Source organism: Pavona decussata, unplaced genomic scaffold (genome assembly GCF_977016875.1).
Source record: "Pavona decussata unplaced genomic scaffold, jaPavDecu1.1 SCAFFOLD_127, whole genome shotgun sequence".
Lineage (NCBI taxonomy): Eukaryota > Metazoa > Cnidaria > Anthozoa > Scleractinia > Agariciidae > Pavona > Pavona decussata.
Window position 1 is genome coordinate 1,364,822 of NW_028145541.1, and position 12,104 is coordinate 1,376,925.

The 12,104-nt window shown below is 39.8% G+C and overlaps 4 protein-coding genes and 2 pseudogenes across 6 annotated transcripts in view; 2 read left to right on the forward strand and 4 right to left on the reverse strand.

The window, feature by feature from the left end:
- LOC146469103 (uncharacterized) overlaps positions 1–12,104 on the forward strand; it is a 202,370-nt gene that overhangs the window by 108,809 nt on the left and 81,457 nt on the right. The window lies entirely within an intron of this gene.
- The window catches only part of LOC146469116 (uncharacterized), a 64,028-nt gene that overhangs the window by 23,656 nt on the left and 28,268 nt on the right, over positions 1–12,104 (reverse strand). The window lies entirely within an intron of this gene.
- LOC146469117 (uncharacterized) overlaps positions 1–12,104 on the reverse strand; it is a 102,058-nt gene that overhangs the window by 23,611 nt on the left and 66,343 nt on the right. The window contains exon 4 of the mRNA XM_085123781.1: positions 1,573–1,614. The gene's annotated coding sequence lies outside the window, so the exon portion shown is untranslated. The remainder of the gene's footprint in view (positions 1–1,572; positions 1,615–12,104) is intronic.
- LOC146469119 (uncharacterized) overlaps positions 1–12,104 on the forward strand; it is a 37,008-nt pseudogene that overhangs the window by 12,524 nt on the left and 12,380 nt on the right. The gene's annotated exons all lie outside the window — the stretch shown is intronic.
- LOC146469121 (uncharacterized) lies at positions 1,126–5,410 on the reverse strand. Its single transcript, XM_085123693.1, has 3 exons — positions 5,014–5,410; positions 2,533–3,926; positions 1,126–1,922 (listed from the first exon to the last, which is right to left on the reverse strand). Exons 1-3 carry the CDS (start codon positions 5,408–5,410, stop codon positions 1,674–1,676), a joined length of 2,040 nt encoding a protein of 679 aa, XP_084979819.1. The 3' UTR covers positions 1,126–1,673.
- LOC146469122 (uncharacterized) lies at positions 6,946–10,901 on the reverse strand (annotated as a pseudogene). The gene is made up of 3 exons (XR_014867288.1): positions 10,505–10,901; positions 8,219–9,614; positions 6,946–7,705 (listed from the first exon to the last, which is right to left on the reverse strand). The product of XR_014867288.1 is annotated as an uncharacterized LOC146469122 (transcript).

Below are 12,104 nucleotides of genomic sequence, written 5' to 3' on the forward strand. Positions count from 1 at the left end.
ATAGCCATGTTTGTTAAAAGTTGCGTTAATCTGGGTCAGTCTTCTATCGTGAGCTTCAGTTTGGTCTGAGAAACAGCCTATGGTTTTCACGGTTTTAGGAAATCAAGATCTTTACATTTTATGAAGGGATGCGTTGAATCGCTGCAATGTCATTTTGTCAACAGATACACATATATGTAAATTTTGCGCGATTGGTACATCAAAACTTCAATTTAATTGCCGTCTGAGTTGTTGAAGAAACTAAAATAAATTTTGGAATCTCATGCACTTACCACGGTTTAATATCCCTCCATACCGCCATTCGGAATCTACATTCGATTCCCTTTTCATGGTGTTAGTTAACCTTGTATGTTCAGGTGATGTGCTTCTCGACAAAGATTTCAATATTTGGGCGCATTCTGGCTACAAATTGTTGTTTGTTCTGATGATATTTTCGTCCAGTATCCCACCCTTAATAAGCTGTCGGACTTTCTGGGTCTACTAAAAGGTTTCTCGAGCGCCGCTTTCCACTGTCACCCTATTTACAGGTTTCTGTTCTTCCCCGTAGTGAGTGAAGGCGGTTGTACATTCTATAAACAACATTCGTCTTTAATTTTTGTCGTAATCCACCATTCCGAGCCTTTAGATTCCTAGCTTAATTGAACCAAATATTTTTGTAACATATCCAGCGTTAAAAATTCCGCATTCCTCCAACTTACTTCCGGCGTTTTCGCATTTTCTTGTGCAAATTGAAATCAGAATTCAAGTGAAAAGCTTGGTTATTATTCTAAGTGGTTGGAATTTCTACGGATCCTTCTAATTCTTTTCTGATGTTGCCTATCTCCTAAAATTTAGCGAGAGAATTGCTCCTTTATAAGTTATTCCTTTCAAAATATAAACGTGAACATAAACAAACAAGCGAAACGAATTTTATATAAAAGGGGACCTCAAGTCATGTTATGAAACTTCGTAGGAACAATAGAAAACATATTTGCTTTTCCTCTTGTCCAACAGGAATGATATGGATTCACAAACGCGCGCGAAAGTCGCCTGCCTCGCGGGAACTCGCTTAGCGAGCGTGGAGTGTTGGTTTGTGGGAACACCGGAAGCGTGAAAAAAAACCTCTGCCGGGGAGGAATTGTGGGACTGTTAATAGCAAAGGATGTGATAGTACTTTTCGTTTTATAAAGTAAGACTGCACAAATTTTACCCAACACCATTTTATTGATTTTTTTTTTGGTTTTTCATAGATCATGGCACAGCTTGCGCAGAAACGAAACTAAATTTACTTCAGCAGCAACTTCAAAACATCCTGCAACAACGTTTTCGTTTGCCCATTATATCTTTGTTTAGTATCTACTTTGTTTCGTACGATTTTTGCGGTTCGTTCTAACCAGGAAAAACTGTTCAATTTGAGAATGTTTTATTTTTCTCTGTTTCTTTACCAAAAGATTACAAAAATCAGCTTTTCTCAAAATCTTTACACCATACAATATAAGAATCAGGAGATAATGGCTTTTCTAAATATCATTTGTCGTCCTTGATCAATTAATGTTTAAGTGAAATATGTCAGTTGCATACGTTCTTTTCTACAACAAACTAAAATGTTCGTTTCTTTTCTAAAGGAATTAAGACCTTCACCAACTTACTATAAACCCGCAAAGCAAAGCAAAGCCTGAGCAAAACAAAAAATGCTACTTGAGCCAGACCGTCAAATGGGGGTACTGGTCGTTGGTGGATCCATTTGGCCAATCAGAATCGCTGCTTGGGCTGTCGTTCCCTCTGGAATCCTGTGACCACCCATGCGCAGTGGAGCCTTTACTCATGACCCTCACACCCATACAGTAGTCGTTATTGTCGATGTTACCGGCTGCTTTGTATGAGGCATAAGGATATGATCCCCCGTGTAAAGGCATTATCCCGAACTTGTTCTGGTAACAAATCTGTATCAAAAAGACAGGAGAAATGTGTCAAAGAAATCTTTCCCTATTGATTTTAACTATATGTAATTGGTTCGGGATTTGTTTGGTGGTTCAAATTTCGACCCAATCAATGTTTTTGACGCAAAATTAGTAATATCTACACGCCAGTACTTTACACTTGTTGAAGTCTGTTATCCACAAGATTTGTTTCACAGTTTAAGGTATAGTCTCAATACCAGCCATATTTGTTTCTTATTTGTCGCTGAGTGATTCGCATAAAAAAAACAAGTTGTATACCCATAAAAGTGAATCTGCAATGCAGAATGTGTAAAAGAAGACCTTATTTTTGTCTGTTTGTTTGCTTGTTTTTGTTTCGAAATAAGCACTCCGATATCCAAAAACAACTGCAAGAATAGTTCCGCCAAAAAGCTTTATTTCCCGTAGAATTGGAATTCTGCGCGACATTTAGAAATGGAAAAGAAAACCATATCATCATTCCAAGGAAATACATCGCAAACCCCGGGGAATCACATGTCAACAGTTATGAAACATTTTCACCTAACGATTAGCCGTTTTGAAACAGAAAAACAGAAGTTAAAATACGCTGGACAATCAAGTGAAATCGTCTGACCTTTTTGTTTCCATTCCAAGCATACACCATAACAGGTGTCCGTACAGCCGCCTTCACAGCTGATGATCCAACAGAATGTTTCCAAAACGAGGCTTTTTCTCTGTCACCAGGCAACCGCCACATCACCCACTTACTCCCCAAACCATCCACTCTCTCACCGCTGGACAGCAGAACCATGGACGCCTCCTGTACTGCCAAACTGCGCGCGTCAATGCAGGCAAACTGTTTGCGTTTTGTGATTTTTGAAGTCTTCAGCGCTGCAGTGTTGTGGTTAGACACCAGCCATTTGTTGTAAATGTTGCCCACTCTTCCACTGATTTTGCCCACAAGACTCCAGCCACCATTCTTCTTGTCGCAGTAAGTCTGAACTGCTGAGCTTCCTTGGAGATCTGTCTTGATCCAATAAACGCCATTCTTGGCGCGTGGTTTGTTGTTAGCCAGACTTGCATCATGGATCTGCTTACACGAGTCTGCAGGAAGCTTCTTTTCACCCAGAAGAGAACTTTGGGTGGGAATGAAATGTTGAATCCTTCCCAGGGTGATCTTTGGGGCAGTGGCAACCAGGAATGTTACCTTGATGTTGTCATAAAGTGTTTTGCACTTGCTCGGAGACTGATGACATCCCAGTCCTAAAGTGCCTGCAGCTATTTTCCACTCCTTGCCTACTTGCACATTGTTGTGTATGAGTTTTCCATTCACCCACTGCCAGAATCTTTCTCCCAGTACTCGATACTTGACGTGAAACCACGTGTTCAGTTTGAAGGCTGTGGGTAATTTTGCTTTGTATTTCCAACCGCCATCTCTGTTTTTTACTACGGGTCTCATGGTACAGGTGCGACTACCTATACAATATTGAAACCACCATGCTGTGGTTTTGCTGGGATTCACGTTAGTGACACGCAGATGTGGTCCAGGACAGCTATCTTTTTTTCTTTCAATTTCCATGAAGTCAAGCTCTAATTCGACGTCTTTCCAGTGAAAACCTGAGCGAACATATAGTCCAACCTCAACGTTATCTCTGCTCAGATCTTTACTCTGCATCGTATTCCCCAGCAATCGTCCGTTTTGCACGCTCCATTTTCCCCAGTTTTTCACCCATTCTTTTTTCAATGTTGAGCTCGAGAAATCGTCATAGAAGGCGAACACTTTGTCAGGATTATCCATGGCACTGCCGCTGACCGCAGCACCAAACACTAAGGAATAAGAGGAATCATCAACAGTGTTGGCTGAGATAGGAGCCTGCAGTCTGAACTGGACAGTGGCAGACGTTGTTCCCAGGCTACTTATAACGCGGTCAACTTGAACGGGACGCTGTCCGTTGTCATGGTAATAGACTTGGAAGTCGTCACCATTGTCACGTGTTAATCCACGATCTATCAGTTCTCGGTGATTAACTGAGGAAAATAAAATTCATGTCAATCAGTGAAACAAATATCTTAAAAGTGTCACAGGGACTTGTGACACCTCAACTGCTTTTTGAAATTCTTTGGAAACGATGGATAGGGAGTCTCTGACGATTGAACGAAACGAAATTAAATAACAAAAAGAAGCCTTAGAGCTAGTATTTGAATGGTGTCACACTTGAGGCTTCCATGCACAGAGTCAAAAGTTATAATCATCTTGTACAGCATTTGTTATTTTGGTGTATCTGAGTTTTTATGCTTCCTTTTTAATTTGGGGCTGTGTCTTTTATTAGAGATATCCTAAATGTGATGTAATAAAGTTATCTAGAAAAGAGCACCACAGGAAAGTACTGCTCAATAGCCTTTATTTGAATGGTCACACTTTATTATTTAATCACACTTCCGTGAGAGAAACTGCAGGAGAAGTACTGCAGGAAAGTACCGCTCAGTAGCTTTCATTTGAATGGTCACACTTAAGGTTTTCATCCACAGACTCAAAAGTTAGAATCACCTTGAACAGCGTAATAAACGGGACTGCAGGAAAGTATTTTATCCATAGAGTCAAAACCTAGAACCACGTTGTACAGCAAGTAAGCAGTACCAAAGGAAGTATTGATAAATAGTTTAGAATTTCATTTACAGACTCAAAAAGTGACAAATTGCTCATTTGCTTTCGTTTAATGGGTAACGCTTCAGAATCATCTCACACAGTATACTAAAAAATAGCATAAGGAAGTACTGCGCAGCGGCAGAAGTTTTCAATTGATAGTGATTCTTATGGATTTTATTCAGACTCCAAATAGCCAATCTGTCTAAAACTTAATTATACTTAGAAAGTTCAACCTCGTTTTTCGATGTATGTGTAATAAGTCAGCGTTTCGGGATGAAGAAATCTCCTTTTCGTTAAGGTTTGATTTTTTTTTTTTGGTTTTGTTTCAAAGCTCACTGTCACCTTTTTGGACGTTGTTCCTTGTAATCTTGTTTAACAGATTCTGGGCTGATTCCTCGTTTAGCCGTCAAAAATGTAAAGAGTATTTCCTCAAAGAATGCTGATAAAAAACATCCTAAAATTTCGTACCTGGTACAGCTATAGTGTAGTGTTTAGGCAGAGAGGATCCTGTCGCCTCAATTCTTACTTGTATTTTCCCTCCTTGTCCGGCCATACAGTTCGGATATCCATGCGAAGTGTTTCCTTTTGCAAGTTTTTCCAGAAGACGCTGAACTGGTTTCAACAAGGCGATTTCTTCTTCAGCGATTCGAGCCAATTTGTTGGCGTCTTTCTGCATTGTTGCAGCAAGATTTTTCTTTTCGTTGAAGGTGTTCAAATCCAGAGTCAACTTGAAAATCAGCGAGTCGATTTCACTTTTAGCGCGGTAGATCTCGCCATGTTTGGAGGGCTTTGTTGGTTGGGATCCACAGGTTGAAAAGCACAACAGCGCGGTAAAAACAGCGATGCTGCTTAGCTGAAAAGCCATTTGACGGCGTAGTTAAAGGATTGTTGTTGAATTCTTAGCAAGTCGGTGAAGGACTGAGTAGGAATTTTTTTGATGACTCATAGATGTAAGGCTTTAGCTGGCCTTACAAGTTATTTTTCGGAAAATGAATTTGAATAAAAATAGCAATGTCACGCAAAACTTTCGTAATGGTGTGCTCTTAGTCACTAAAGGTCACGCTCCAGTATTCTTTTAATATCAGTACTGTAGTAATTTCTACGGAACCATAGCAAACCCCATATAACGTTAGAGCTGCCCTTGTTTTGATCTTTTAATTGAGAATAATTCTTTCACTTATTTGTTATCTACGCTATGGAGCTGTTTGCCCTCGCCATTTGTGTTGCAAGCGATGTAAATGATTTTCAAGGTAAATTTTGTGATTGTAAATTTTTAGAACGTTTTTTATAGTTTTATAGTTTACATAACTTAACTTTTGTCACTTTTTATATCGAGTGATCTGAATGTGTTATATCTACATTTTATTTATGCACGTTCGTATTTTGAACGAGTTTTTAAACTCCCAGACGTAACGTGTTAACATAAAATACTGCCGGATTGATTGATTAATAACTTACAGCGCATACACGCTAAAAGCTGCAATGACGTTAGTCAGTGTGTCCGCTCTCTTTTATAACATTCATGACTTAAGATAGCATAGTTCGTTACATTTTATTTACCCGAAACCGGAAGGTTTAATCAATAACATAACATGAGGTGTATGTAAATTTTCGTCGATTCTACCCTCCCTGCCTTAGGCTTTTTATGCGCGCGCGGTCATGCGTATATGATGCCTTCATTTATATGACGAACTCACTATTTCCCTGAATTCCCGCTTTTCCTTTTCACGTCATCCCGTCACATTGAAGGATTTATTTACAAGCTTGTTATTCTTGCAATATATCTCCTCCATTGTTAGGCTCGAATCGGTAACATTTTATGAAGGGGTGCGTTGAATCGTTACAATGTCATTTTGTCAACAGATACAAATACATGTTAATTTTTGGTCGATCCTTCAATCGAAACTGACAGATTTGTTGAAGGAATGTCATTTTGTCAACTGAGATATAAATATATGTAAATGTTTGGGCAATTCTTACATCAAAACAGGCAGTTTGGGTTTTCGAATTTGGCTTAAGTTTTTCTGATGCTGCCCATTTCCCAAAATTTAGCGAGAGATAAATTTATTCTTTTCTCTCTCAAAATACAAACAAAACCTTAAACAAATGAGGCGAACGATTCTTATTTAAAAGGGGACCTCAAGTCATGTTATTAACCTTCGTATGAACAATAGAAAAGATATTAGCTGTTCCTCTTGTCCATCAGGGATGATATGGATTTACGACCGCGCGCGAAAGTTCCCTGCCTCGCGGGAACTCGCTTAGTGTGCGTGGAGTAGGCGTGTCAGAACACCGGGAGCGTGAAATAAACCTTTGCCAGGGAGGAATTGTGGAAGAGTTAATAGCAAAGCATATGATAGTACTTTTCGTTTTCTGAAGCAAGACTTTGTACAATTTTTACCCAACACCATTTTATTGATTTTTGTTGTTGTTTTTCATACAGCATAGCACAGCTTGCGCAGAAACGAAACTAAATTAACTTCAGCAACACCTTAAAAAAAACTCCTGCAACAAAAATATAATTTATCCAATAAAAGTCTTTGTTTAGTATCTACTTTGTTTCCTGAGATCTTGATTCGTCGTAACCTGGAAAAACTGTTTAATTTAAGAATGTTTTATTTTTCTCTGTTTCTTTACCAAAAGATCACAAAATCAGCTTTTCTCAAAATTTTTACACCATACGATAATCTACTTGCTTAAGAATCAGGAGATAATAGCTTTTCTAAAAATAATTTGTCATCGTTGATCAATTAATGTTTAAGTGAAAAACGTCGGTTGCAAACGTGCTCTTCTACAGCAAAACCTAATGAACTGAAATGTCCGTTTCTTTTCTAAAGGAATTAACACCTTCACCAACATACTGTAAACCCGCAAACCAAAGCAAAGCGAAGCAAAACAAAAAATGCTACTTGAGCCATACTGTCAAGTGCGGGGACTGGTGCGAGTATGATCTGTACGGCCAATCAGAATCGCTGCTTGGATTGTCGTAACCACCGACATTATGTGCCCAGCCATGTGCAGTGGAGCCTTTAGTCATGACCCCCACAGCCATACAGTAGTCGTTTGTTTTTGTGTTACCAGCTGTGTTGAATGAGGCATAAGGATATGATCCTCCGTGTGTAACAAGAGGCTTTATCCCGAACTTGTTCTGGTAGCAAATCTGTATCAAAAAGATGACGGAAATGCGTCAAAGAAATCTTTCCCAACTGTGGTTGGTGCGACATTTGTTTCGCTGTTCACGTTTTTTCAGCCCAACCATCGTGTTTCACACATATCCACAAAATATGACTTATAATTTAAGATCTTGTGTCAATACCAGCCATATTTGTTTTTTATTTGTAGCTGACGGATACGCGTTAAAAAAACAAGTCGTACTCATAGAAACGAATCTAGAAGGGACGACGTGTGAAAAACGCCTCTTTTATTCTTTTTGTTTGTTTCTTTGCATTTATTATTTGGAAATAAGCACTCGGGTGTCCAAAACAACTACATCTGACTGATAATTTTGCACGACATTAAGATATAGAAAACTTATCATCATTGGAAGGAAAATACATCAGTCTCAAAACCCTGACGAATTTCATGTCAACATTTAAACTTAAAGATTAGCGGTTTTGAAACAGAGAAGAACAGGAGCTAAAATACCCTGGAAAATCAAGTGAAATCGTCTGACCTGTTTGTTTCCATTCCAAGTATACACCATAACAGGTGTCTGTACAGCCGCCTTCACAGCTGATGGTCCAACAGAATATTTCCAAAACGAGACTTTTTCTCTGTCACCAGGCAACCGCCACATCACCCACTTGCTCCCCAAACCTTCCGCTCTCTCACCGCTGGACAGCAGAACAGTGGACGCCTCCTCTACTGCCAAACTGCGTGCGTCAATGCAGGCAAACTGTTTGTGTTTTGTGATCTTTGGAGTCTTCAGCGCTGCAGTGTTGTGGTTGTACACCAGCCATTTGTTGTAAATGTTGCCCACTCTTCCGCTGATTTTGCCCACGAGAGTCCAGCCACCATTTTTCATGTCGCAGTAAGTCTGCACTGCTGAGCTTCCTTGGAGGTCTGTCTTGATCCAATAAACGCCATTCTTGGCGCGTGGTTTGTTGTTAACGAGACTTGCAAATGGATCTGCTTACACGAGTCAGCAGGAAGCTTCTTTTCACCCAGGAGAGAACTTTGGGTAGAAATGAAAAGTTGAATCTTTCCCAGGGTGATCTTTGGGGCAGCGGCAACCTGGAGTGTTACCTTGATGTTGTCATAAAGTGTTTTGCAGTTGTGCGGAGACTTGTGACATCCCAGCCCTAAGGTGCCTGCAGCTATTTTCCACTCCTTGCCCACTTGCACATTGTCGTATACAAGTTTGCCGTTCGCCCACTGCCAGAATCTTTCTCCCAGCACTCGATATTTGAAGTGAAACCACTTGTTGAATGTAAAGGCTGTGGGTAACTTTCCTTTGTATTTCCATCCACCATCTCTGTTGTTGGCTTGGGGCCTTAAGTAACACTCGTTGAGGCTGCCCCTGTAGTATTGTAGCCACCACCCTGTAGTTTTGCTGGGGCTGACATTACTTAAGCGCAGAAATGGTCCAGTTGCCGTATATTTGTTCCCCGACGTCTCCATCAAGTCAAGCTCTACTTCGACGTCTTTCCAGTGAAAACCTGAGCGAATATATAGTCCAACCTCAAGGTGACCTTTGCCCAGATTTCTAGTCTGCATCGTATTCCCCAGCAATCGTCCGTTTTGCACGCTCCATTTTCCCCAGGTTTTCACCCATTCTTTTTTCAATGTTGAACTCGAGAAATCGTCATAGAAGGCGAACACTTTGTGAGGATTGTCCATGGCACTGCCGCGGACCGCAGCACTAAACACTAAGGAATAAGAGGAATCATCAACAGTGTTGGCTGAGATAGGAGCTTGCAGTCTGAACTGGACAGTGGCAGTCGTTGTTCCCAGGCCACTAATGACGCGGTCAACTTGAACGGGGCGCTGTCCGTTGTCATGGTAATAGACATGCAAGTCGTCACCATTGTCACGTGTTAATCCACGATCTATCAGTTCTCGGTGATTAACTGAGGAAAATAAAATTCGTGTCAATCAGTGTAAGAAATATCTGAAAAGTGTCACAGGGACTTGTGACACGTCAACTGCTTTTAGAAATTCTCAGGAGAGGATGGCTAGGAAGCTGGAGAAACAAAGGGAAACGAGAAAAAAGAAGCCAAGCTAAGAGCTTGTATATGAATGGTCACACTTGAGGCTTTCATGCACAGTCAAAAGTTAGAATCACCTTGTACAGCATTTATTACTTTGGTGTATCTTAGTTTTTATAATAACGCTTTCATACTTACTTTTAAATAATTTTGGGACTGGTTTTTCGTTAGAGATATCCTAAATGTGATCTAATAAAAATATCTTATCTAAAAAACATGCCCGCAGGAAAGAAGTACTCAGTAGCTTGATTTTGCATCGTCACAATTTATGATTTCATCCACAGACTCAAAAGTAGAACCGCATTGTACAGCATAATAAACAGCACCACAGAAAAGTACTGCTCAATAGCGTTCATCTGAAAGGTCGCATTTGAGGATTTAATACGCACTAAGACCCAAAAGACAGAACCACCTTGTACAGCGTAATTAACAGCACCACAGAAAAATACTGCTCAGTTGCTTTCATTTGCATTGTCACACTTTAGCATTTCATCCACAGGCTTAAAAGTTAGAATCACCTTGTACAGCATAATGAACAGCACCACAGACAAGTATTTCATCCACACAGTCAAAAGTTAGAATCACGTTGTACAGCAAGTAAGCAGTACCAAAGAAAGTACCGTCACCTTTTTAGATGTTGTTCCTTGCAATTGTTTTTAACAGATTTTCAGCTGATTCCATGTTCAGCCGTCAAAAATGTAAAGAATACTTCCTTACATAATACTGATAGAAAACATCTCAAAATTTCATACCTGGTACAGCTATAGTGTAATGTTTAGGTAGAGAGGATCCTGTCGCCTCAATTCGTACTTGTATTTTCCCTCTCCGTTCCGCCATACAGCTCGGATATCCATGCGAAGTGTTTCCTTTTGCAAGTTTTTCGAGAAGGCGCTGTACTGGTTTCAACAAGGCGATTTCTTCTTCAGTGATTCGAGCCAATTTGTTGGCGTCTTTCTGCATTGTTGCGCCAAGATTTTTCTTTTGGTTGAAGGTGTTCAAATCCAGAGTCAACTTGAAAATCAGCGAGTCGATCTCACTTTTAGCGCGGTAGATCTCGCCATGTTTGGAGGGCTTTGTTGGTTGGGATCCACAGGTTGAAAAGTACAACAGCGCGGTAAAAACAGCGATGCTGCTTAGCTGAAAAGCCATTTGACGGTGCAGTCAGATGCCAGAAATGATTGAGATTGTTAGAATACTCAGGAAGTCTACAAGGACTGACTTAGTATTTTCTGTGTATGACTCATAGTTTTTGAAATCAGCGGAAGTTAGGCTTACTAGTTATTTTTCGTGAAATGCATTACGATAAAAATAGAAAGCGTTACATAAAAGACTGTCACGCTCGTTGTGTTTGTTGTTAGTAAAGGTCACGCTTTGTCATTAATTGAATTCTACAGAACCTTCATAGACCTCTTTCATAATGGAGGGCATAAGTAGTATTCTTTTATGTGCATGCGAATGAGCCTTCTTGACCTCGCTTTTGAGTGAAAATACTTTTGTTTTTACACATGCTATCGAGGCCAAGAAGGCTAATTTAAATGCATACAAAAGAATAACAATTAAGCCCTTCATTTATGAAAGAGGTCTATTACTAAAAGTTTATCGCCATGTTTGTTAAAAGTTGCGGTAATCTGGGTAAGTCTTCTGTTGTCAGCTTCAGTTTCGTCTGAAAAACAGCCTATGGTTTTCACGGTTTTAGGAAATCAAGATCTTATCATTTTATGAAGGGATGCGTTGAATCGTCGCAATGACATTTTGTCAACAGATACACATATATGTAAATTTTTCCCGATTGGTACTTCAAAACTTGAATAGGCCTTATATCGGTTTTCGACGCCATTTTGACGAGTAGGCAAACAGGCTTAAAATAACAGTGTTTGTATTGAAATCCGATGTCAAATAATTTTCATAAAACATCGCTTCTGAAAAATTCATGAATTGGAAACATTTTGCACCAGGAAAAGGATTTTAAGAAAAAAATTTGAGGGATGTAGCTGCGCCAGAAAGCGTCCAGTCGTATTTTGAACTTTCCTTAAATTTCCCTATATTTTTTCTCACGAACTATTTTGAGAAGCAGTTCACAGCTGGTTCGCTATACAGACAAATGTATGGAAAGTTCAAAACACGACTGGACGCTTTCTGGCACAGCTACATCGCTCCAATTTTTTTCCTAAAATCCTTTTCCTAGTGCCAAAAGTTTCCAATTCATGAATTTTTCAGAAGTGATGTTTTTTGAAAATTATTTGACATCGTATTTCCCGCATACAAACACTGTTATTTCAAGCCTGTTTGCCTACTCGTCAAAAGAGTGAAGCCAATGTGCGAGCCAGCGAGCCAAATGTGCGAGCCATACAA